Below are 27,617 nucleotides of genomic sequence, written 5' to 3' on the forward strand. Positions count from 1 at the left end.
GAGAGACATTAAGTTACTTCCCTAACATTACACAACATGTGTCATTCTTACACCCTGACACCTATCACTCTGCGCACATTGCCACAGTGTGGAAAGAGATTGTAACACTGCTGATTGAAAGTAACGTCCAGTTGGTTCTCCTGTTCGCAGCGTTGTAGGAATTGCCGACCAATCAAATTGTGTAACAGATAACTCCGAATCCAAGTCCCTTCATTTCACCAACTACAGATTGCACTCTAAGCCCAAAAGGCATTCATATGCACTATATCGACGCAAGGATTGAGACACCTGCTCATTCATGGATTCTTTTAAATTCAAGGGTATTAAAAAATAGTTTATCCTGTTTATCCTGGAGTAAATGCCTCTACTGTCCACGAAAGTATTTCTAATAGATTTAGAAGCATTGTTGTGAGGATTTGATTACATTCAGTGACAAAAGCATTGGTCAGGATGTTGGATGAGAACCACCCCACCTCATCAACAAACTCCCCAGCTCCTCTCAAAAGTACTGGATGCAGCATCACCATCATTCCAGAGAACATAGTTCCACTGCTCCATGGCTCAATGCTGAGGGGGGCTTTATATCCCTCTAGCCCATGCCTAGACATGGTGCCAGTAGGTTCATGTTTATCTGCTCTAGAGAGAGCTATTCTACTGACAGCATGACTAGAACTCAGGGTTGGCAGGTTCTGCCTTTGCCTGCTGATGCTATTCATGACTTCCTTCCTGAGTGTAACCCCGCCTTTTTATTATATAGCAGAATAGGGGTAAAATATATATATATATATTTCGGGGGTAAATAAAATGGACCAGTATTAGCACAGGGAAAACTAGCTGTTGGAGTTAGAGACTGGAGAGGAAAAGACAGCTTAGAGGAGAGAAATGAGATAACACATGGGAATAGGCGGAGCTACACATCATACAAGCCAGCAGAGGCGCTACCCTGTAGTTGCTCCACTTTTGAGAGGAGTTGCACTTCCACTGTCCATTTTCTTCCACAATTATTGGTTTCAACATTTCCCTAAACCTCATTTTGATCCCCAACATTTACCTCATATCAACACCTGTATTTAATCCTAATCCTACTGAACACCGCCTCTGTCCTCTGCACCTCATGTGGTGCTCCTGACACATGTGCAACCAGCCAGCGCCTCTTTTCGAACTGCCGCCAATGCTGGCCAGCATCACACTGAAGTGATATGGGGATAGAGAGTGAGCCATCTACCCACCTGGAGAGAGCAAGGCCAGTTGTGCTCTCTCAAGCTCCAGATGTTGATGGCAGGCAGCATGACCCAGGATTAAAACCAGCGATCCTTGGTTTATAGTGGCGAGTGGTCTTAATGTTTTGTCTTACTCAGTCAAAATCTCTGGTAACCTGCTAGATTTGTCTTGGTTTTACTGACAGGCTTTACCCTTTTCACCAATGTAAAAACCTTTTAAAAGACTAAAGATGTGATGTAAAGGGTCTTCACTCTTCTTTGATCCTTGGTCTTCATTCCTAGAAATACAGGAAAATAGAATCTCGGTTAAAAAGCTAATTCCTAAACAACTGCGACAGAGGCCTAAAAATGACCATGGACTCCCTCCCACACAGTGTTGCAAAAAGAGAAACCAGAGACAGTGAAAGTCTGAAGTTACATTCTTTATAACCACAAACGGCCACGCCACGCTCTATAACAGCAGTCTGTGTGTGTGGACACTGTATAAGACTTTCTAATTAATACTCTAAGGTTAGTTTCCCCAGTTTACTTGTGTAGACTTAGACTATAGATGACTTAATTAAACATTTTTTTTGTATAGGCATCTATAGCAGCCCTAGCAGATCCCTTCAGCACTGTACTGCAAGGTACACTAAATGTTCAAATGTTTGTGGACACCCCTTCTAATGCTTTTATCTACTTTAAGTAGACAAAGGCACTCATTGGGGATGAGATAGGGTGGTGATCATCCAACTTCCTGACCTCATTAATGCTCCTGTCACTGAATACAATTATATACTCACATCATTTTCCAAAATCTAGTAGAAAGCCTTCTTCCATTGACAGTTACTCATTTTTTAATACCCTTGATTTTGGTAGAATGAGCAGGTGTCCCAATACTTCTGTCCATATCTAATATATATCTGCTTTGTTTGTAATCAGAATAGTTTTTAATATTCATAAACAAAACAATAAACACCCTACCTATAGTCTAAACAAACTGCTCTCTAGCTGCTGATTGTACAGCATCTTATTGTGCTTAATGCAGCTCCCAGGTTGTTGCAGAATACCAGCCTCCAGTGCAATATTCAGTTGCATTATTCATTGCCTTGTTCCCAGCGATCAAACATGTTGAAACCCTGTTGTTGTAATCGGTTTAGAGCTGGAGAGAACACCCTGTGTATTAGAAAGGTTCCACCTTATTTGGTGGTGTGTTTAGGGTGTCACAGGCCTGCGTAATGATTCCAGCACTGTGGTTAATTCCTGCTTCATTAGATTTGTGTCTGTCCTTTTAAAACGTATGAGCTGGTCTGAGGAGCATGGCGTGTTTTTGCCATTAACTGATTTCAAAACGTTTTAAACTCCTCTTGTCACAACTTCACAACTTCCTCAAAGCAACTGCCATTACACAATACCATCTGCAGCCTGAAACACACGGCTGCACACACACGCGCGGCAACACACCACTGAGCACACACGCGCGCACACACAGTGTCATCAGTGAAGACACACACACAAAACACACACACACACGCACAGTATGAACAGTAGCATCACTACTGTTCTCCTATACACAGTTCATAGGTTTAGGGATTTCATTGTGTGCTGTTATTCTATTCAGTATTCAGTTCATAATTCTGTTATTCTCTATTTATTCAGTAGTCAGTATTTATTGTTATTCAGTTTTCAGTGTTTATTCAGTTAATGAGTATTTATGCAATTAGTTAGTATTCAGTATTTATTCAGTTATTCAGTATTCAGTGTTTAATCAGTATTTATGCAGTTAGACACTATTCAGTATTTATGCAGTCAGTTAGTAGTTGATGTGTATTCAGTTATTCAGTATTCAGTGTTTATTCAGTATTTATGCTGGTAAAGAATGGTAAAGTGATTCAGAGTTGACTAAAATATTAAAAGCTACTAGAAGGTATTATAGAAAATGTAATAAATTTTCACATGTTTTGAGAACAACAATGATAAATAATACACTCATTTTATTTATCTGTTAAGAGCTCTTTAGTAAACATAAATACAGTAAATAATACCAAGGCAACTCTGAATGTTTGAGTCATTCTTTGTCTGGTTATGTGATTCTTCTATGGTTCATCAAAAGTATTGTATTAAAACCATATCATATAAAACCATTTTAAAAGGTTTAGAACACTTTAACCTGTTTGAGTTGTCAATGTGTGATAGAAACTATTGAACTCTAATAAATATAAGGAACTATGTTTCTAAACTATGAGAACCGCTAAACCTCTGGTATATGACCTTTATGTCATGTGAAGGTACAGATTATTTGAAACCTATGAAGCAGTAGGTTATCCTCTAATACAAATGGACATTTATTTAAATATTCTAACCAGGCGAAAAAACATTTAAGCATTCAAATGGTTCTTGGAGTTTAGATGGTTCTACATGGATGCATATTCTATACTAAGGGACCTTGAAGAACCCCATTTTTAAAGGTGTAGTCTTTAAGTACGTGCTCCTTCACAGTTAGTAGGGTAGGAGCAATAAATAATAATGAAGAACTTTCCAAGTTTCTAGAGTGATGAATTGAGGCAGGCTTTTTTAAAATAGCATTGAAAATTACGTTATAATAAAATAATCTTTTGGAAATTATGATATTTCTAATAAAAAAAGAAATAAATAGATGGTTTTGATCTATTGTTTATCATTATATTATTCATCACAGAATTCCTGAAACATAGAAGTAAATCTAAGTCTTTTGATAAGTTGTATGTTAGTTAAATCCAATTGCATTAATGTATGTATTAAATTATTACAGGGTATAAAATATCATATTATTATAAAATTATATTATCAAATATTGATAATATGGCAAGAGATTCCACACTTTTGAGTGTAGTGTAGGTAAAGCACATCCTCACTGTCCTCACTCATTTTTATCACATAGTTAGAATCTGCCAGTTGTTCTTTACATTATGTCAAAGAGTCCTGATCAATGGACCAATAAACTTGCGATAAATATTGGTTTACATTGACTTCCATTGAATGTTCATACATTAAGACCCCTTCTCCTGTGAAGTTACTGTTTTGGAAATACAAGATTTTTGCATGACAGTGACAATAATAGACAAATGATATTTTCCTTAGTTTGCTGTGTTGGATTGTCAGCTGTACTTCGTTCTTTCTTTCTTTCTTTCTTTCTCTGTCGACTCTCCCTCTTTTTCCACCTTCCATTAGTCTTTCACTGCTTCAAGCTCTCTTGGGGCTCCCCTGCTGCTTGCAACTGTGGCAAATACAGCCTATACCATCACACATCTGCATCCTGTCCTGTAACCGGCCTTTCTGTCTGTCTGCCCCTCCATCTGTCTGTCGCTCTGTTTATCTCTCTCTCTCTCGGATTCATTTTGCACATTGACAACCATACAAGCAGACATACATGCATACAGTACATGAGGGCACCTGCCTTGAAGACACCCTACAGTTGAAGCCTTTGGGGTTCCCTATTCTGTCTTAAAGGAGCCACGCCACATCTTACAGAACAACAACATTGTTTCAGCCCTTCTTATCTCCCCTCTCCCAAATATCCTGTTTCTTCGAGCTGCGTCGGCCAGAACCAATAGAAAGCGCTTCCTGCTATTGGCTGACTTCACTTCCAGCGTTAGCACAATCTCATCCGCTCCAAACAGCGCTCAGTGGAAGCTCAACTTAAACACTCATCACCAAAAAAAAAAAAGAAAGAAATTCACCAGCACACACACAACCCTCACACACACACACTGCAATTAAAATTGCCTTCATTCAGGACTCAATAGTCCTGGGCTACGATGGCGAGCACCATCAAGGTAAGTTTCAAACTGTTTTTTTCGTCAAGAAAAAATTGTAGGTTTTCGAGACGTTTTCTTGCCTGGCTTTCAGAGCTCGGAGAACAGATTTGAGCGGGTAACACCCTTTTGCCATTGCACGGCAACAAGATTTCCTTTTCGCTGCTTTGTAAATTTCCTTTTTCCTATCCTTACTGTCTGCACGGTTTAGAAAAATCGTCTGAGCAATGACGCTCACTGTGGCACACACCGAAGACTTGTCGCTAGAAAAGACACAACTAAGAAGTTTGTAGTTGGATTTTTTTTCTTTTTCTTTTTTGGGTGGAATCTTAAACTGTTGATTTTTGATATTTTTTCATTGCGTTCTCGATATCTTGCTAAAAAATTCTCAATTCATGTTGTTCGGAAAGAATAACAGTTGGGGTCCAGACACAAGCATCTATGTCTAATGTCTATTACTGTTGTTTGTAGCAGTAGTGGTGGCAGTACTACACTCTTAATATAATGGTAGGTGCTTCAAATGGTTCTTTGAGGGATGCCATAAAAGAACTACTAATGGTCCCCTAAAGAACCAGGTTTGTAATTGAGATGAGTGTAAGTGTGAGGAACCTTTTAAATGTTCTGAAGCTCCTTCACTTCAAATGTTTATTATCAATGTAAAGGTTCTTCATCCTTACACATCTCAACAAACAAACTTCTTTATATAGATTCAAAAGTTCTTCTGAGCTCTGTGGCATCTTGCAAATAACCATTTAAAGCAGCTTTATTTTTTTAAGAGCGTAGTAGTCGTTGTATACTTACAAAATTTTTTTGGAACTGAATTTACAGAAATTTAAATGTAGCAAGGGGTTAGAATTGAATAAAAAGTGTAGCATGAAGACAGTTCTTATGGAAGCTGGTGAACGTAAATAGTAAAAAGTGTGTTAAAATAAAAGTTTTGATGTGAAACCACAATGTAGTGGTGAACCATTGTTTTATAGTGTGGTTGTGGTACTAGTAGCAATACTAGTATACAGATTTTGGCCATTGACAGCAAGCAGTGTTAATCAGGAAGTTTGATCAGAATCGCAGCTGTTATTCCTTTTTGCTCTGTGTTTAAAGATTAAGATGGGTACTTTGTCCTTTTTTACTACTTTTACATTGTTTCAGAATGTCATGATGAATGGGCCAATAGAAGTGAGGCTTTGTAAGATCTGCATTATGTTAATGTTGACCTCAGGATGTTATTTAGCAAGATCATCAGTTGTGTAGAGTAATGCTTTGAATTTGTTTTACTAAATCCGTAATCCATTAGTCCAGTAGTATAAATGTTACTTTCCACTTTTTTTAGTATAAATACTTTCCACCTACCTTCAATTAGATCCTCTTAGGTCCACAAGTAAGACAATTAAACGGACTGTATCACACTAACCACTGTGCCAATGTGTTTGAGAACTAATCAATGTGTTCGAGAACCCCTGTAACAGTACAAAACTGTGTCTAATCACATACACGATGACCAGATTGAAATATTTTAATGCCCTAAAAATCTAAACCCAGAAGTGTTCTTGGTTCTTGGGCTCAAATAATTTTAAGTAACTGTAGAATTATTTGAGCTGAATATGCTTTAGTTTATTGTGTTGATTATTGTATCGTATTGTATTATCAAAACTGCCTCTGGAGAGCTTTGAGGGGTAGGGGGTGGAGGGGAGGTGTCCTGAAGACCTTTGGACAGAAGATCATTTTGGGAGATGTTTTATTACCACTACACTCTGCATACATTCGGTATTTTGCTAGTATATATATATATATATATATATATATATATATATATATATATATATATATATATATGTGTGTGTGTGTGTGTGTGTGTGTGTGTGTGCTAATGAGACTACACTTTTAAAAACCTTCTTAGAACCTTTTAAGGGCTTAAAAAGCTCAAAGAAACCATTTGTAGCACCTTTATTTTTTAAAGGGCATGAATGAATATGCATTAGAATAAAACACATGATGTTATTACACTTAATAATTATTATAATTGCTTATTTTTGTGATTTACTATTGACATATTGCTAAAGTTTGCATCTGACAATATGCTCTTACTTGTTTAGCTAGTTTTCCTCATTAATTGCTGAATGTGGGCTGTTGCCAACTACCCACACTTGTTAGACCAAATCTACGTAGTGGTCAAAGAAAGATGAAGTAGCAATAACAGCAATGATGGCGTAGTTGGGTGATGGGCCATGTGTGTGTAGGCCTCGCTGTTACAGGGCCAGAGCGTACAGATCAGAAATGTTTTCTTTTGTGTTTCGGCTGAGCGTGCTGGACTGATTGTTTGGGCAGACATGAGTAAGAACAGCTCTCTCTGTATTCTCTTGCGCAAACACTTTTCTGCTAAAGTCATCAGGAGGCTTTACTTACTGTTCCCTCACCTCGCTGTACAGCCTCCACACTAGATACTGCATACTGCAGGGCAGTGAAGCTGCATTACATGCATTTACAGGGTGCATCCACCCTTAAAAATGATGAAGCGAATTTACTTGCTTCAGAAATCCAACATTGAAAGTCATGACTTGGCTGAGAAACGGAAGCATAAAACAGTCCCAGGTTTCAGAACAGCATGCTTTCTCTTATTTAGATTTCCAATTTAGTTCATGTTAGATTAACTTTAGATTAGATTATTGCGTTATCTTCATGCTGAAGCACAAGTACACAACATTAATGAGAACTAATGGAAACTAATGGAATATTTTTTTTACAGACAGCTTTCTTATTACTTTTATCAACTGAAAATGCTGGAGTGGTTATCAGAGGGAAATCAGCATGAAATAGATCTAATCTTAAAGAAGGAATCTAGCCTGAAACAGCACACACTCATTGCCACACTGAGTTAAAACTCAGCTAAACCCCCTAAACAGCCCATTATTACAAAGTGTTATTACAAACTTCTATTACCAGAGAATAGCCCCACCAGTTTGTACAGAAGCCCCTGTAGTTACTGAATAATAAAGCTTAGCGTTTAATAAGACCTGCTGCGTTACGGGTTAACCGGGATGACCGATTTGCTAATATTTAATTATTATTACAATGATTAAGTATTGTTATCATGATAAACATGCTTTTCTGCATGAGTGTATTGTAGCTCTCATCAGTACTTACAAAAAACAGCTGCATGTTTCATTACAAAGAGCATCAAGGTAGAATAGCAATATCTGATGGGTGGCCATAAAGTATTTAAGTGCTTTAATGACATTGAGTGATAAATACATTTGAATTATGAATATATGTCCAAATGTTTGTGGACATCCCTTTAGATAAATGCTTTCAACCACTTTAAGTTGAACCCATTGCTGGCACGGGTGTGCAAAATGCACACACACACACACACACACACACACACACACACACACAGCTTGTCTACAGAAGTACTGCCAATATAACAAGACTCTCTGGAGCAGATAAACATCAACCTATTGGCACCATGCCTAATGCCAGGTGTGGGCTACATGGGTATAAGCCTACCCCCGCCGGCAAGTGGAATTGTGTTCTTTGGAATGATGGTACTGCTCCACCTAATACTTTTGGGATGAGGTCGGGAGTTGGTGATGAGGTGGGGAGGTGATCATCCAACATCCTAAACTCACTAATGATTCTGTCACTGTATGCAGTCAAATCCTCACAGCAATGCTTCAGAATTTAGCAGAACGCTTCCGCTAGAGAGTTGAGACAATTACTCCAACAAAAGCAGGATAAACTCTTTTTTCTAAATAATATTGATTTCAGAAGAAACAATGAATGTGCTTGTGTCCCAATACTTTTGTCCATGTAATGTATTTGTATTACCTTACTCAGTATTGTAAATACTGAGTGTGTGTGTGTGTAGATAACGCTGCACCTAGGTCTACAAATGTCTTGATTGGATTTTATGAATTTGAAGCTATGAAACTTGTCATCTTGTTATCTCTGATAGCTTGTTTTCACCACTTTTGCTCCATGATCCACTGGCAGTGGATCCAGACTTGATCCAGACTCATAATAATAACACAAATCTGTACTGTTTTCCATGTAATAACTAAATAATAATCTTGGGGTATAATAAAAGTCACACAGTTCCTCATATTGTATCATTATAAATATTATAAATATTTTTAAAAAATCAAATTCTTGTTTATTTTCTGAAAATGTCAGTTTTATATCACCAGGTACTAGCAGGCAAGGAAAAATAATATTAAACAATAATATTATGTTTCACCTCCCCCTCATGTCATCCCCATTTATCATCAAGAGAAACACTTGGATTGCTCAGGGACTTTCCCTGACACTGTGTTGCCCTTAGAAATGATTCACAGTACTGAAGGAAACTTTAATGCTGCTCTCATTATATTTTTTTCATTTAACTGTGATTTTACTCCACTTGGATATTGCATGCCGTTTCTATATTTGTAGCATTTGTCAGGTTTTTGTACCCCTGATTGTTGGAGAAAGGCTAAATAGTGCTTTACAGTCATGAACAGTATACAGTTGGAAGGTGGATGGAAAACCAAACATGTCCTTGGATTGGGGAAATACAGTGGAAAATAGTGAAGCTCTGGAGTCAGTTTAGTTGTTGCCATATTTACTGTTGGGTATAAAAATCCAGTTTAGCTTCTGATCATGAAAAAACAGTAGGCAATAAAAAGTTCCACTGTGGAAATGTGGTGTGTGTGGCAGCGTGTCGTGCGAGCTGGTTGGTGGTGGTGACAGCCGTGCCGCTTAAGGTCATGTGAGTGATGTCACACCATCAGTGATTCTGCAGTAAAAGTAGATCAGAGACAGAATTTGTGGTCCTACTGCCCTTAATGAAGCAATAATGGAGCATAGGCTGTGAGTGGACTGCTATAGCTGACTACCTACTGCATATCAAAACTCTGAAATTGGGTTGTTGGGATGTTTAGGACAGAATTGTTGAATGTCAAATTAGAATGTGATAGTTTGGTTCACCTTCAGAATATAGTGTTATCATACTAAACAACAAGGTAAAAATATTGTTAGTTAGAGCTTTGAATTGTTTACCATTATTCTAATTTTATAGCCCCATTCACATAATGTACTCCCTTCTAGAACAGGGTGAATGAAGATTGGTCTTCTAGAACAGGGTGAATGAAGATTGGTCTTCTAGAACAGGGTGAATGAAGATTGGTCTTCTAGAACAGGGGGAATGAAGAAGACCTTCTAGAACAGGGTGAATGAAGAAGACCTTCTAGAACAGGGTGAATGAAGAAGACGTAGAACAGGGTGAATTAAGAAGACCATCTAGAACAGGGTGAATGAAGAAGACCTTCTAGAACAGGGTGAATGAAGAAGACCTTCTAGAACAGGGTGAATGATGAAGACGTAGAACAGGGTGAATGAAGAAGACCATCTAGAACAGGGTGAATGAAGAAGACGTTGTAGAACAGGGTGAATGAAGAAGACCATCTAGAACAGGGTGAATGAAGAAGACGTTGTAGAACAGGGGGAATGAAGAAGACGTTCTAGAACAGGGTGAATGAAGAAGACCTTCTAGAACAGGGTGAATGAAGAAGACGTAGAACAGGGTGAATGAAGAAGACCATCTAGAACAGGGTGAATGAAGAAGACCTTCTAGAACAGGGTGAATGAAGAAGATCTTCTAGAACAGGGTGAATGATGAAGACGTAGAACAGGGTGAATGAAGAAGACCTTCTAGAACAGGGTGAATGAAGAAGACCTTCTAGAACAGGGTGAATGAAGAAGACGTAGAACAGGGTGAATGAAGAAGACCATCTAGAACAGGGTGAATGAAGAAGACCTTCTAGAATAGGGTGAATGATGAAGACGTTGTAAAACAGGGTGAATGAAGAAGACCATCTTGAACAGGGTGAATGAAGAAGACGTTGTAGAACAGGGTGAATGAAGAAGACCATCTAGAACAGGGTGAATGAAGAAGACGTTGTAGAACAGGGTGAATGAAAAAGACCTTCTAGAACAGGGTGAATGAAGAAGACCATCTAGAACAGGGTGAATGAAGAAGACCTTCTAGAACAAGGTAAATTAGAAAGGGCCTTCTAGAATATGATGAATGAAGGAGGACCTTCTAGAACAGGGTGAACGACTAAGGACCTTTTAGAAAAGGAGGAATGAGGAAGGGCCCTCTGACACTGATTTATGTTAGCTTTGAACGGATTTTGGCTTACAATTTTAGCCTAAATCCATTTATGGTGGAGCAGTACATGAATTGTGTCATGAGGCAAAGTAGTTCCAGACAAATACTTTTTTATATATTTACCACTATTTCACCATCATCAACATTCCATATCATATCAGAGCAGAGTAATACGTAAAGGGTAGAACGGACTGAGTGTGCGAGTGATTAGTTATGGCGAGAGAAGAGGGAGATTAGCAAGGGAGAGGCAGTGTAAACAGCAGGCTGTGTAAGTTGCTGATGGGCAAAATGTATGGGTACGGTCACTGTTCTGACCTTCATCAGAGGTTAATGGCCTTCCATGCCTGTGGTGTTAATGACAGGGCGTCATCCACCTCCACCTATCTTTCTCTTTCGGCCTCTCTCTCCCTCTCTCTCTCTGCTGAGGGCCTCTCTGGCCTAGATCACAATCAGAATGTCGATGGATGGGCTTTTCCTCTTCTCTGCTCCCCTCCTGCATTATCCCTCGCTATCTAGGGCTGTGAAACAGGAAAGGGCTAGCAGAGGGCTTCCTGTCTGCTGCTGCATGAATGAGCTCCCAGGCCCATTCAGATGGAAAGAGAGCAAGCCACATAAAGAGCGCTGAACTAGGATCAGCTTACCTCTATCATAATAAATGGATAATAAATTCTATGGATTGGTCCTAGATCAGAACTGCTACATGTGGACCAACTGCTCAGTACAGAATGCTGTTGCTAGGGTGTTCAATCTTCTCAGTGTCCTCAGGGGAGCTTTATTGAACCAAATCATCATGTGACCAAATCGTGGTGAAAACAGAGATTCCATGTAACCTTCCATAGCCGTGGGCGAGATCCCTCTGTAGATTTGGTAGCTTGGATTTAGATTTGTAGAGAGAATCCAGACTGTGCTGCTATTCTGATGCTACTTTCCTTTGGCTAGGGAATGGAGGTCATGCAATGCTCTGGAGGTTTCCCTGGACTGGAGAAAAGTCTACTCTAGCTGTTTCTGGACATGTTCATTTCATACCTCGTTTTTAAATGCTGTCAGTAGAGAAGGAACCTCTGCTTTCCAGTGTTTTTGTTGTTGTAGTTTATGGAACACTGAAGCTGGATGCTCTTCATCCTCAAATGGCCAAAATGAACATCACTTTGTTTTCACACATTTTGGATCTGGCAGCGGGTTCCTCTGTTTTCCAATAGGCCCTCTAAAAAAGAGTTCTTGGTCATATGAAATATGAAATATACCTTCATTATACCATTTTAATAGATAAAACTGTATGTTAAGGCAAGTGTGAATGAGGCTAATTGGCAAAGCGTGGACTTCCATTAATTACCAAATTAAAAAATATAAAATAGGAATGTCTGACATTTTTTTTTGGTTGGGGCTTTTAAGAATTAGGCTGGCATCACATGTCGCAGAGGAAGCACATGCTAGCTCCCATCCTCCTCCTTAGATGACTACTCTGGACAGCTCTTATGGGAGACCTATGGATAAGTCAGCAAGCAGCCAAAACAATACCAATAAGAGTCTTCACTGTAACAAAAGTCCACAAGCCATTTGATCAAGAGCAAGAGCTGTAAGTGTATCACATTGACATATACACATACACCAACCAGCCATAACATTAATACCACTGACATATTAAGTGTAAAACATTGATTATCTTTATCTAAACTAACATCTTTGAAGAGTCGAACATATTAGGCAGCATGTTACCAGTCAGTTCTTGAAGGTGATGTGTTAAAAAAAGGAAAAATAGACAAGCCTAAGGATCTTAGGCACTCACAAGGGCCAAATCAGGCAGGTCTTGTGGGATGTTTCCAGTATGCAGTTGTCATTATCTAAAGAAAGGACAACTGTTGAACCAGCGATAGGGTCAAAGGCACCTAAGACTCATTGATGCGATCCATGGAGCCCCCACCTCACAATTTACAGGATGTAAGGGATCTGCTCCTTAGGAGTACATAAAAATAGGCCAGATATTAAGGCTAGACAATATTATTATGCTAAATTACATCACAGTATGTCACAATAATTTTTTCCAAGCATATCATGGATATGTGAATATTGTCAGTCCTTAAGGAAGGCCTTACTAAAGGGCTGCATTCATAATACTACACAACACCTACAGAAGCCTTTCAAGTGACATGAACCGGCATAAGCATTTATAAAGATTTATTCCAGCAAGTATCAGTTATAATAAACACTGCTTTTGTCCATTTTGATGTCATCTCAGTCAATAAAATCATATGACTGCTAGAGCTGGTTGAAATAGGCCTTTATCCTGTATGCCTATGCCTATGCCTATGCCTATGTAGATTTCTCATAATGAAAGGCCTCATGTCTGCTGCCCTGTAGTAAAGTTTTAAGAACAGGGACCAACTCCATGTTTTTGAGGGTTAAATTATTTATAAATTATTCAATAAATAAACAAACTATTAAGTTACAAACAGCTCTATGAGGAAAACCATGGAAGGAGTTTTAATCTTTTTTTTTTAGAGAATTGCACTTAAGAACACTTGGCCTCATTGACTACTATCTTCATAAGAATTTTCTTAAATTTGTTCTTGAGAAAAGCCTTAACAAAAAGTCTATGTCAGATTCATGTTTAAAAACACATAATTGTTAATTGTAATAATGATGGATCCGATTGTCCTCGTAAACTGAACAAATCCCGGATAAGAAAAGAGTAGGCATAAGTAGGTTTTCCTTAACAACGGCTGGTGAATAAAGCCCAGTCTGATGAAGATTCTGTGTACGTTTTTTCTTAGGAAAGCTTTTGTAAATTCGACCCCAGTCTTTTTTTGCTGAACTTCAAATCCTGCTCCAGGCTGGCTCTCTGAATGCTGCTGGGTCGGGTGTTACGGCAGTGTTTTCCAACAGTAGCTGTTCTGATGGGTTGTTCCATAAGATAAAAACAAAGGAAGTGTCTCGCTGGGTGTAGGGCCCTGAGTGAGTGTGAGTACATGTATGTGTGTGTGTGTGTGTGTTTTTGTTTTCGTTAAGTGTGTAGGAGCAGGGGTGTGGGGACCAAGCTGGTGGGAGATGGGTGGATAATGGGCTGTAAGTGTGGATGGCTGCCACTCTGGCAGGTGAAGGTTCATATGGCCCGGTGCTGCAGTAATGGCCTTTGCAGCTGAGCAGCAGTGAGAGAGTGTTTAATCTGCTTTCCGACACGACTTCCTTTTCCTCCTGCTGATCCCAAACCTGCTCACTGCACAGCACACACTCGGCACGCCTGAGCTCACTGTCGGCTCTTTATATGTTACTACTGTATTGGGCCTCAGGAAAAATAACCAACCTCTCTTCTCTCTCCCCCTCCTTTCCTTCACTCCCTCTTACTCTCCTATTTCCGTCTCTCTGCGTTTTTCCTTCTCTTTCTCTCTCTCTCTCTCGCTCTCTCTTTTCTTTTCTTTCTCATTCTCTCATCTCTGCCTTTTCTCCTCTACTCTCTACCCCCCCCCCCCCCCCCCCCCACTCCACTCTCTGTCTGTCCTGTAGGAGGCGCTCTCTGTGGTGAGTGAGGATCAGTCTCTGTTTGAGTGTGCCTACAGCGTGGCCCAGCAGAGTAAAGCAGAAATGACTGCGTCAGCGGCCAGTGAGTACGGGCAGAGTAAACTGAGTCCGCGAGCACCTCAGGACTGGCTGACCGCTCCGCCCGGCCGTGTCACCATCAAGATGGAGTGCAGCAGTGGAGGAGGAGCCACAGGACCTGGAGGTGGAGCAGGAGGAGGGCAGGTGAACGGCTCCAGGTGAGAACCATCACTATATCATTATATTACGCATTTATTAATCTAACTGACTTACTTACAATAACTGGCCTTAAATATCTCTATAGAAATATTTTCCCTCCTTAAAGGGTCCATATCATGGAAAGCCGAAATTTATAAATGTAATATGCAATATGTTATAAATGTAAATGTAAGTGTTCAACTCCCTCAGACTAATGTTTGGTAGAACCACCATCTACTGATTTCCTGCAATTTCAGCTTACGTCTGTTGGGGTAGGTCTATTAGTTTTGCACACCGTTTGGGAATGATTTTCACCCATTCCTCCGGAAGGTTGTTCAGGTTTGTTGGATGATGCTTTTGGACCTCACAATAGTGTCACAGTTGCTCAAATTTGATTGATATCTGGATCCTGGATCCTCATTCTTTGTCCTCTTGAATGATTTCTGGAAAACTCCAATACTCAAGAATGAATTCTGTTTAGCACGTTGAATGCAGAGCAGTTCAGATTGTGCACCTTCACTCCTTAGCCTTAGCCACTGAACTATGGCTCGTTCAGAGTGATTGTTGACCTCTCTACAGTTTCCCTCACTGAACTTCTTGCTCTGATGCAAGTGAGTGTTGAAGGCTGGCCTTGTCTTGGCAGTGCCTAGGTATGATGCAGTTATTATTTCTTCACAGTTGATCCAGCAGTGCTCAGTGGGATATGCAAACATTTATTCACTTCGATATTTAAAATGTGAATTGGTTCTTCAAAAATGAAGAGCAAAAACCTTCCTGTAGTTTTACAATCTGACCAGTGGTTTAAGCGAATAAGTTAAACATGAACTATTTGAGGTTAAACACTATTTTCAGATAGTAATTATTTATCAGAAAAAAAAATCTTAAATAAAACCAACATCATCACCTAACTTCATATAAATTTTATTCACTATTCTTGAGACTTATGCTGGCCGACATTTTCAGCGATCACTGTCCAGACAAATTTCCAATGTCTAAATAAAATCATGAGTCTTGTTAGAGTTGTGGTGCGCTCCTTTCACCTTAGTGTTTGGTGTAAGGTGGTCAGGATAGCAGCCTTAACTAAGTCTTTTTCTCGACTTGACATTCCAATAAAAGCAACCGTGTTTAATAATATCACATGTTTTTAGTCTTGGCTCTTGTTAATGTTATTCAATCCTTATGCAGTGTTATTATTACAAAACCACACAGTAAAAGTTTTTTTTTGTATGTTTAACGTTTAAAGAATAAAATTAAAAATGTATTATGACTATCATTACAACTATGATTTTTTTTTTACCAGAAAACTATGAGGCTTTCTGGTATGGGTTATAAAACTAATTAATTTAGTTCATTACAGCATCATCATTGTTATTATTCAGCTTTTCCCACCAGCAAATTGTGTCAGTTTGAATTATCGTGTTGAAATGAAGCTAAAATAAAACTATGCCAAACTATCACTATGCCAAAAATCACACTTTCAGGTGGTCCTTCTACTTTGGTAGTGTCTGTGGGTTTTATGTAGATTCATGATATCTTCTATAAACAAGTTGCCAAATGTTCCAGTACTTGATGGCCCATGGCTTTTCAAATTACATTTCTGCAACCCAGGCAAAAAAGTCTGGGCTCACTTCGGGGATCTCGTCCAGAGGAGCGGGTGATGGTGTTTGCGTTGTTAATGAGAGATGTATCCACAGTGTGATCGGGCGGCAGTGTGCTGAAGAAGACTGCCAGACTACTTGAAATCAACACCCGAGCTTGGTTTGCTACTGGTGTTGAAATGTAGGGTTGTCCATGTGGTACAAAGAAGGCTGTTTGGGTTTTGAGGCCACCAATTAATCCATCAGGCAGCGCCTGCACAGGGGCCATCAGAACCCCACTCCAAATACACACACAAGCACACGGTGACACGTCAAGCTGCAGCCGAATCGCAAACTTAAAACAGCTGTACTAAACCCCCACTCCACTTTATGGACCGCCGTAGTCGAAATATTTATAACACGTCACAAGCTTGCACACCGCACACATGCACACGCACACACACACACACACACCACAGACACCCCAGAACAGAGCAGGCCTAATTTATCTAGTGGTATGATGCCGGGAGGATTGTTCCAGTTGGAACTGAGTCAGAAAGTAGGAAAAGATTTACCATACAGATTAACACACTTTCTCTCTTAATGCTCTCTCTCTCACACACACAACTGCTGGTACACAGGAATATAATGGAATCTCAGTGTGTTTTCCTTATGAGTGTGGAGGTCTGGAAGTCAAAGCTTTACACAAAAGCTGTGTGTCTGAGCGGTTGGAAACAAGCTCAGGCTATTTGCTGGCTACTAAACTAATATTGGCATAATGGATACTGTGTTCTTTTCTTAGTTCTTTTATTTTTCACGATTTTCACAACAATTTTGACATTCACCAATGTTTTCTTATTTGGGAGTTGTTCAGTTTTATGAGGACAATTGGATCCATCAATTTTAAGAGCATAACTGTGAACAATTCTGCAGTTTGACACATCATGAACCTGATGTAGACTTTTTGTTAGGACTTTTCTCAAGAAGTCGTTTAGAAAACTGAGATGCCAAGATATTTTTGAATAAGGCCATTGTTCTGTTGGAACACCGAGGTGACTCTAGGCTCGTTGGTACCACCACCTTGCTTAACAGTTGGTATTAACAGTTGGTTCTTATGGTTGAATGTCTCACTTTTACTCTTCCAAACAACAATGGAGCAGAGCAGAACGGTTCTGTGCACAGAAGGTAACTGTACCTGTGGCTTTTCCACACGGATATGGTTCGGCATGGTTCTGTGAGGGTCCAATATTTCCAATACAGGACATTTTTGGAGTAGTGGCTTCCTTTTTGGACTGAGGCCTCTCAGTCAAGGATGATGTATAGCTTGTGTGTAGATAGTGCCATTCAGGCCTGTGTCTTGGTGGTTCTTGAGTTGTTCTTGACAATTGTGACCAAGTTTTTAGCTAAGGGTTTGAGTGTTCTTCCAGACTTTGGCTGCATCTCTCAAAAACCTTTACTTATGGTTACAACAATTTCTGTAGTTGAATTGACAATCTTGGAAGCTGCTGTGACATATCCTTTTCATTTAGAAATGAGAACACATGTTAGCACAATGCTATTTCCTCTCATCTCCAAGCTTAATTGGGTGATGTGTGTTTAATGAATATAGCTCATTGCTTGTAGGATGCTGATTATTCAGGACTTTTTTTCAGGACCCAGGAGAGCTTGCCCTAAGAGTTTGGTACTTTTGGTCAAGTGTGTCTGACCAAAATCTCTGGTCTTCCTGAAAACAGAGGTCTGAAATTCACTTCAAGTGTACTCTGATGCAGTCTGCTGCACGTGTGGAAGCTATCCACTCCAGGTGCTGGCTGTGGGGTTGTGTGAAAGTGTGAAAATGCCCCTAGATAAAATCATCACATTGTGGTATAGTTGTTTGGTTAAATTAATGGTCAGTATAAAGACTATCTCTGTTAATTATTATAACAGTGATATTGCAAACCTCTCAAAGACAAAAATGGACAGGCACACAGATCCTGGCAAGGCTGCGGCTGCCATTAATTTGTTGTCTGTCATTCCACAAACACAGATGATAGCAGTACATTTTATAATTCCCCAGTAATTGATCACATCCATACTTTTATCTCTTTATCAAAAAAGACAAAAAAAAAAAAAAACAGATGGTGAGGTGGCTGCTATCCACCATCACACACATTTCACATTCATTCTTGGAAGAGTGACACGTCATGATCTTCTGCCTGACCTGTTAATTTACATCGAGTGCCGGGTATCCGGCTCTGATACATCAGCTGGCTATTATATAGTAAATCTTTGTTAAACTGAAATCAAATACAACACAGCAAACCAAACTATATTGCAGCTCACATTAAATATTAACTTTAGGGATTTTGTACCACTGAATCCCTGACTACTGTGGAAATTTGTAGTGAAAGTGTTGTACGACTGGGAGTCCTGAACAATAACCTTCTTTAAATGCCTTCTTGTAAATGCAGATATACTTTATATATGAAATGAAAATTCCATGGCATGCTTTTTTTACACATTTTTTCCATGCTTTTTTTACTTTTTTGTTCTTACTTTTTTCTATTTTTTTAACTAATCAAATTCAATCAAAGTTTTGTTGGATCAATGTTTGTCACATGCACAGTCATACATGGTACAATCAGGTACAATCAGTGAAATGACTGTCAGTGAGTCATCTTATAATCCTAAATTGTAAATTATGAAAAATAAAGACAATTCTGAATTACAAATGATAATTTTAAAGAAACATATACACATAAAATATATAGAAAACAGACATTAACAAATGTAAATGTGTAATGTGCAAGGAGAGGATAAAGACATGGCTATGGTGAAAGAGAGTTAACTAGTGAGAAAAAAAGTATGAATACAATTAGCAGATCCAAATACATTTTAGTATTAAAATGTAAATTCAGTTAAAGTAAATATTTAACTGTAAAACTAAAAACAATGCATTGAAAGGCACATTTTTTAAAATACTTGATGATATTAAAGTAATTCAGTAAATAATAAGGTTCAATACCAAACCCCAGTGGCTGAAATGGCTGGAAAAGTCAAATGACAGGGCAGAGTTGGGGTGTTTGAGAGTGTGAGCCCTTTTAAATGCTTTTTATTATTTATTAGAATTTTTTTTCACAAGCAAACCTTTCATCCAGTTGCACCATGCTGATCTGTCATGAAGAAGATATATCAAGGACAAGTTGGTGTAAAGGATTAATTTATTGGCCTCTTCAGTGATATCATATCATATAACAAAATGAATCTAAAGTAGATGGAAATGGGGTGGCAGGTTTTTTAAGTAATGGCTTTTTAGAAGATGGCATCCGCCTGCATTTCCACTCAAAGAGTCTTTCCCAGTCCTCCATCAACAGGTTCTCCATCATGAGGAAGATATAAATAACCAGTATCTATAACTATTGCCTTTGCTCAATAATCCTTTAAGAATCCCTCCTTTTTTAGGTGGCCGACACTTGAGCGGGACAGTATTAAGGGCTTGGAGCTGTGCGTGTCCTTGGCAGCCTGTTGTGAGTGTGATGGGACATTCCAGCAGTGATCCCGCACATCTGCTGCTCAGTCTGGGGCCAGATGTGCGCACAGGGACAGAGCTGGTGTATGCACAGTGCGCTTTCCACACACACTGCTTCATGAATACAAATAGCCTACCCTCTCAGAGACAGCTCGGTTGCTCATCGTCCGAAACCCCCTCATACAGCTCTCGGCAGAAGTTTGGGGCTCCCAGCTTATTAAAATGAGCACATCAACTCTGTTGACATGTAACAAGCTTTAGCATTTTAGCACCTTGGAGGTTTTTTGGTTTGGTTTTAACAATGCATTGCTTTTTTGCCTTTTCCCGAAGGTTCTTCAAAGCACTTTAAGTGGTTCCTCCACAGTTTTAAACTAAAAAGTAGTTGCTAAGTATTATCAAAAGCAAGTCACCAGAAATACAAAGACATGATGTGATGTTGATGTGTAATATTTTTCATTTGTGTGTGGAAGGGCAGTGAGTACACACACCTCCAGAACACCCAGGGAGCGATTTATGGCTAAGGACACCTCAGCCATGAATTTTGAAGGGGGCAGAAACCACTGTTTCTTCACCCCCCCCCCCCCCCCCCCCTTCCATCTCCAGCTGGTCCATGGGGATCAAACCAGTCCCAAGCCCATTTTGCTAATCTTTAGGTCATGGTGAATCAGGAATTGGCAGTGTATCACCTTTTATCAGTGTAAGGTTAACACCTAAGGCTACATTCACAGAGCAGGTGAAAGTGGTCCAAATCTAATGTACTACTCAAATCTGACTCTTTTTGGTTGTTGGCCTCTATCTGACAGTAGTCTCAGCAGAGCAGATCACACTGCAATTGACCCACCTCCAACACACGGAACTGTCCTCTGACTTTCCTTACTGCCTCTTTTATGATTATATGAACATGTGTTACTTTAAAACTAGTAAAGACCAAAATGACCACCCTCAGTACAGCTTACAGGACCCCAAGTCCTTTCTTTTAGCTGCAGGAAAGAGGAAGGCTAGCAATGGGACAGAACCTGGATAAAGACACTCGACCTGCGTGAAGAAGCTACTTTGACCCCCTGCTCTCTTTTTTACAATATTCATGAAGTTTCCTGGTTTTTAAGAGTCTGTTGTTTGTGTTGTTTGTGTTTTTGCACAACACTCGCACTCTTGTGCTCATCCTGCTGAAAGAAGAACCAAAGTGTAACCATAGCAATGGCCATTTGGCTGATGTTGCCACGCTCATCAAGTTATGATGAAATTGAGTTGCATGAATTCTGATCTGGCTGTTCAGACTGAGGTTGCATTGCTGTGTTGGGACATTTTTTTCATTTGAATTGGAAACAGGTCAGATTTAGTGTGAATGTTGCTGTTCATGCTGCCAACTAACAAACCCGTGTCACATATGAAAAAGGTGGGATTTGGGCCACTTGTACTTATGAATGCATTCAGCTACTTTAAATTGCACCCATTGCTGACACAGCTTGTCTAGCCGCTGTAGAGAAGTACTGCCAATAGAACAGACATAATGCCAGCCATAGGCTAGAGGCTTTTTTATAGGCCCTCCAGCATTGAGCTGTGGAGCAGTGGAAATGTGTTCTCTGGAATGATGGTGGTGCTTCATCCAAAACTTTTGGGATAAGTTGCTGAGTTGAGAATGAGGTGGGGTGGTGATCATCCTACATTCAACTGACCTCACTAAGACTTTTGTTGCTTAATCCCATTAAATTCTCACAGTAATGCTCCAAAATCTAGTACAAAAACCTTCTTCCCTGGAAAATAGAGACAGTTACTCCAACAAAAGCAGGATAAACTCTTTTTTAAGACACTTGATTTAGGAAGAAACGATGAATGGGCAGCCGTCCCAATACTTTTGTCCATTTCATGTAGCATTTCATACTGCTGTCTTTAACCGACACGTGTCGCTGTGGCTCATTTCATCAACAGCCGTAACCAACCCACCTCTCCTGCACCAAAATGTGGCCGTGCTTTGGTCACAAATGCCACGAGTGCGCTGACCAAACAGGAAGCGGCGGTCATGCAGGCACAAACATTCACTCACGAGATGTTTAGCTTATACGGTCTGCTACAGTAGAGTGCTCTGGAAGCAGAAACATTACCAGTGAGATAGAACCTATTTTGGTTCCTTAATAAACCTCTCTATGGTTTTTATAAAGAACTTTTCTTTGTTGTAAATGAGATGTGTGAGGAACCTTTTTTAAAAGCACTGACAGAGCTGATGCATGTAGACGAGCTCCGAGGAGATTCACTTCACTTTTATAGACTCCTGTCTGTCTGCCTGTCTGTGTGTCTGTCTCTGTGTGAGGCAGTGAGGAAGGGAAACATCTCCTCTTCTAATTACAAACACTTAATATCTGCACTCTCTACAGCATCCCTCCTCCATCAAGATTACGGTAGGCATCCACCCCAGCACCCAGGGGCACCTCAGCCATTAATGTTGAGGGATGAGAAAGCTCTGTCCCCCCCCCCACACACACACACACCCCATTTACTGCCAGTCCTGGGGATTGAATTAGTGACCTTCCAGTCCCAGACCTTCTCTAAATATTAGGCCATGACTACCCCCATGTATGAAAAATACACTATATGGACTAAGGTATTTGGACATCTGCTTGTTCATTGTTTGTCCTGCTTTTGTTGGAGTAACTTTTTCCACCAGCCAGGGAAGGCTTTATACCTGCTTTTGGAGTATGCTGTGAGGATTTGATTGCATTCAACCAGGACATAGAATAATCACTACCCAACCTCATCCCCAACTCCCTAACCCATCCCAGAAGTATTGGATGGAGCAGTACCATTATTCCAGTGAACACTGTTCCACTGCTCCACAGCTCAATGTTGGGGAGTTTATACCCCTCCAGCCCATGCATGGTATTAGGCATGGTGCCAATAGGTTCATGTTTATCTGCTCCAGTGAGTCCTGTTCTACTGGCAGTACTTCTCTACAGGGACTAGATAAGCTGTGTGTGTGTGCATTTGCACATCTGTGCCAGCAATGCAAACTTCAAAGTTTCTAAATGCATTCGTTAGAAGGGGTGTCTACAAACATTTGGACATTTAGCGTCACTAAACTAAATGAATGGAAGAGTTTTCTTTTTCCTATTTTTCTGAGAGTTAAAAGAACATCATGATGTTGTGTGCATTTTTATGGATTTTGATTTGTGTGTGTGTGTGTGTGTGTGCAGGAGCTCTCCTGATGACTGCGGTGTGGGTAAAGGGAAGATAGCAGGTGGAGAAGGTGCTCCTATGACCTACAGCAGCTACATGGAGGACAAGCACATCCCCCCGCCCAACATGACCACCAACGAGCGCAGAGTCATTGTACCTGCAGGTCTCTTTCTCTCTCTCTCTTACACACACACACACATACATACACAAGCACATGTTTGTTTTTCTTCTGCATTTCAGACTATTTTCACAAACTTTACAGAATACTGTGATATAGAGCCGAATACAGTGTATTTGAACATAGCCGATAACTTGATGCAGATAATTCACCACCTTCAGATTGATGACTGCACATGCTTGCATTCTTCTGTATATTATAGTCCACTAACGTCTGCTGTACAGAAGCTAGTGTGTGTTGCTGTAAGTAGACTGCCCTTGTCTAGACTATTTCCTTTGGTCAGAAACTCTAAGAGGGTGGGGAGCACTGAGCTCTGCCAAGTGAGAGAGAAAAGGAGAGAGAGAAAGAGAGAGAGAGAGAGAGAGAGAGAGAGAGAGAAAGGGGTTTACTTATCAGCTCAGGAACCCCTGCTAGATTCTTCAGTGAGGGTTCTTCACCCTCTTCAGTAGTTAGGTCTTTTTCTGGGACTCGAAAAAACGCCCCTAAAATGAGCAAATAAAATCCAAAAATATACTTTACACAACTTCTTACTCAGAGCGGCCAAACATTAACGCTTAGTAGTCTTGGGACATACTGTCATTACTATTACAATTGCTGTAATATTACCATCAGTATTACCAGATTATTTAAATATAATTAAGCAATTACATTGATCATTAATTGCATAGTTTGTTACCTATAGAAATTGCTTTTACATTTGGCTTCCATTGAGTAGTCACAGGCTTCTCTTGACCGTTAGCTGTTTGTAATGACATAAATAGAAACAAATCCAAGGAATTCTTTGCACAAAATAATGCATGCAGTGTTTGCTTAAATCATAATCAAGTATAGAATACACATTTTCAGCAGCTATATTTTACATGCAAATAGCAGGTTCTGGTAATGATCAGCATTTTTGCAATTTTCCCTTTGACATAGCTTGAATCTGGCAGTTGTTCTTTACATTGAATCAAAATCTCATGATGAATGGACCAATAGAGATGCTCCAAATTGACTTTTTACTTTGACTTCCATAAATTCCATTTGTTACCAGTAAGTGTTTTATATATATATATATATATATATATATATATATATATATATATATATATATATATAATAAAAATGTATATATATATAAAATCCTACATAATCCAACAAAAAACCTTTTAATGACTGGACCACTGTATACACATAATTCAGTGGTCAGTAATCTCCGCAGTAGGCGTGTTGTTGTTGGTAAAAACAAATAAACAGCGAAAAGTCAGAATGTGCCATTTCTCAGTAAACTCAGTAGTATATACTGTAGGTTAGAAGAATACAGGGACAGTGTTACTGGACTCTACTGACTCACTGTCCAGTTGCTGGAGTACCCCGAGAACTTTTGGTTTTGGTTTGGTGGTTGCTGACTTCTCCGGTTGCTCCAGCCACTGTATTCAGTTCCACCAGTGGCTGGATGAAGAACTGATAAGACACGCTGGAACTGTAACAATAATTAAACTCTAGTTCTCGTTTAAATGAGCTATTTCTGTGTTCTGTCCACATTGTGCGCGTGTGTGTGTGTGTCTGTGCGTGTTTGAGTGTGTATGTTCATGTGCATTCATGTGCCGAGTCTTCTAAGGGTTGAGCAATGCATTCTCTCTCCCAACGCAACTTCCTCCTCAACTGAAGCTGACAGGCAGAGTGAGACGGTGCATTTAGTGCATCCTGTTTTTGCTGTGTGGAGGGACAATGGACGCAGGGGACGCAGGAATGCAGCAAGAGGGCAGGAAGCACATCCCTCAGAGCTCAGAGCTCAACAGATTTGTGAGGGCTCCCTCGTAAAGGGGCCGGCAGACCTCAGCGGGGCTACCTGCTAAACCGAAGGTTAAAACAACACACTGTAAAAAAAAAAGGAAAGATTTGGTGCTTCAGCTATGAAGTGAGGAGCCTGACTGACCTTAACTTATTGATTGAAGTTCAGTTGAATCTAAATTGTTTAACAAATCAAATTTTCTACAGTGGCACAGACTGAAGTAGCAGTGTTAACACTCTTCCACAGACTGGAAACGTGGACTACATCCACTTCACAGAGTTCAAGTGACACATGATCACAGATCTGACCTTTTTAAAGTTTTGTGAACACATAAAAATCTAATCTTTTAGGTCTCTGTATCCCTGCCCAATCTTAATAGGCTGAATTTTAAGGGGCTCATATCATGAAAAATATTCCTTATTTATTAAAAATAAGAATGTCAATGTAGTATGTAAATAAGTTTCAACATGGACATACATTCACTCCACAGTTTAATTGGTCTGTATATGGAAACAAAAAAAAGTTACAATTCATTATTTTAGTGAAACAAAAAATATATATTTTAATATATCTGCCAATTAAACCAGAGCTCCAACCATTCACATCACACAACCATTCAGTTGTGTCCAAACACATATAATTTACACATAATCAGTCTTAAGGGTACATTCATGTAAAATTGAATTGAAACTGACATTGGTGGGAACATGAAAGCAGTCCACATGGGGCCCCTGGAAGCTGAGGCTTTTTGCATTTATGATAAACTTCTGACCACATTTTCATGTCATTCTAGAGCCTTTTTTAATGTAATTGTCTATATATATATGACTTCACACATCTGCAACTGAGATTATTTTTATTTGGCTTATACTTTGACTTGTAAAGTAGATCTTAATGTCCATCTTTCTTTTTTGGCTGCCATCTTGACTGAGCATAAAACCAAATTACACACAAACACACACACACACACACACACTAATGTATATAATAGCCCACAGAATTGTTCCTCATTTAATCATCAGTACCAGACACAGCTGTTGGATAGTGCCTCTCACTCAGCCGAGAACATCTAGTCAACAGAGCATTGGAATTTCTTACAACCACAGCCTCTCACACATTAGCAAGAAATGGAAAATCCTGATAGTGATGTGGGTTAGGAAGGCAGGACTCCTAGTAGAGATCTCTTAGCTTAACCTGTTTGTGTATCAAATACATTGATCAGACACTGACGCTGTATGCCCTTTTTGCATCAATTATTTCAAGGGACAATTCAGAATTCAGTAGTGACTGGATATTGGTAGGGACATGTCCCTACCCAATTCCGCGCCTTGGATAAAACCCTATACAGGAATCTCTGAGAATTAAAAGTCAAATACAATGTTCTTGGAACGTTGGGAGGATGTAAGAAAAGACTAGCGTCAGACCTTACACGTATGACCCTACAAAGCCAATTTGAGAATGTCCTAAGACATGTGATGTTGTTAGATGGGAAGGTGTGCAAACCCCTTTGATAATTATCATACATCCAGTCTGTCCTTTCCTGACACATCATCAGCATCACACCTCAAATCCTGCCTTCCAAGCACAGAGTCTTCCTGTATCAGAGTGTATCACAGCTACACTTTGTGTTCTCATTATCAGAATTAAGCAAAGGCTTTAAGCAAAGACATCTGGTTATGAGGCTGAAGACCAGGGTTCACCAGGCAAGGAAAGGGCAAAAAAAAGATGAAATTGTCCACTTATAGAATAGTTAGACATATACGTTTTTATAAGCCGCCTTGGCCATCTTATTCAACATTATCAGTTAATGTAACACAGAAGGGACTTGGCCATAGACCACTAGCTGGTAAATTTATAATATTAACCAAGCAGCAGCATACTATTAACTCTTAATAAATTCAAATCAAATAAATGTAATAAAAAAAAATACATAAATAAATGAATAATAAAAACAGCCCTGTAATATAACTATATTGTCATCAAAAATCTATTTAGGACTATATGTTTTCCATATGTCACAGATAAAATAAGGCAAACTGGCTTGGAGCTTTAGCTGATGGGTTCATACCAGGCTGTATGCCGACTGAAAGGTCCTAATAGTTTACTCAGCCAGGAAAAACATGGACGGTAAAAACAGGATTAAGGATTTGCGTTAGACAGTGTAACAGATATCTCAAAGCCATATTTCATGATGTACTTATTGAACTCTGTATAAGCAGAGTCTAAATGTTTATGTATGGGTATTAGCAGATATCTGTATTAAAAATATTGGATATTGTTGTTAACAATTCCCACATAGATGGGTGCACTACTATCACTACTATTCCAGCTGAAGCAGGTATAGCCCTCCATGAGTTTACATCAATAATAAACATTGATGTTTATTATTGTTTACAAATTGCTCGATAAACAGTGTGGCCCTTGATTACATCGGAAATGCAACTCTAAGAATTTGCTTCACGGCCAAAAGAATGGATGCCTCATTGCTGTAGGCCGGTAGACTACTACTACTACTACTGTATAGCAGCTGCCCTTAATT

General features: G+C 39.5%; 1 protein-coding gene across 6 annotated transcripts in view; it reads left to right on the plus strand.

The window, feature by feature from the left end:
- The window catches only part of erg (ETS transcription factor ERG), a 48,678-nt gene that overhangs the window by 13,019 nt on the left and 8,042 nt on the right, over positions 1–27,617 (plus strand). For 3 of the 6 annotated variants that reach the window (XM_072658229.1, XM_072658227.1, XM_072658231.1), the window contains 2 exons: positions 14,640–14,890; positions 23,144–23,289. In XM_072658229.1, coding sequence (XP_072514330.1) covers positions 14,640–14,890; positions 23,144–23,289 — 397 coding nt within the window. Of the gene's footprint in view, positions 1–4,646; positions 5,015–12,603; positions 12,715–14,639; positions 14,891–23,143; positions 23,290–27,617 lie in introns of those variants that run through there. The other 3 variants (XM_072658228.1, XM_072658232.1, XM_072658230.1) reach the window with 2 other exon arrangements.

This window comes from Salminus brasiliensis, chromosome 16 (assembly GCF_030463535.1).
Source record: "Salminus brasiliensis chromosome 16, fSalBra1.hap2, whole genome shotgun sequence".
Lineage (NCBI taxonomy): Eukaryota > Metazoa > Chordata > Actinopteri > Characiformes > Bryconidae > Salminus > Salminus brasiliensis.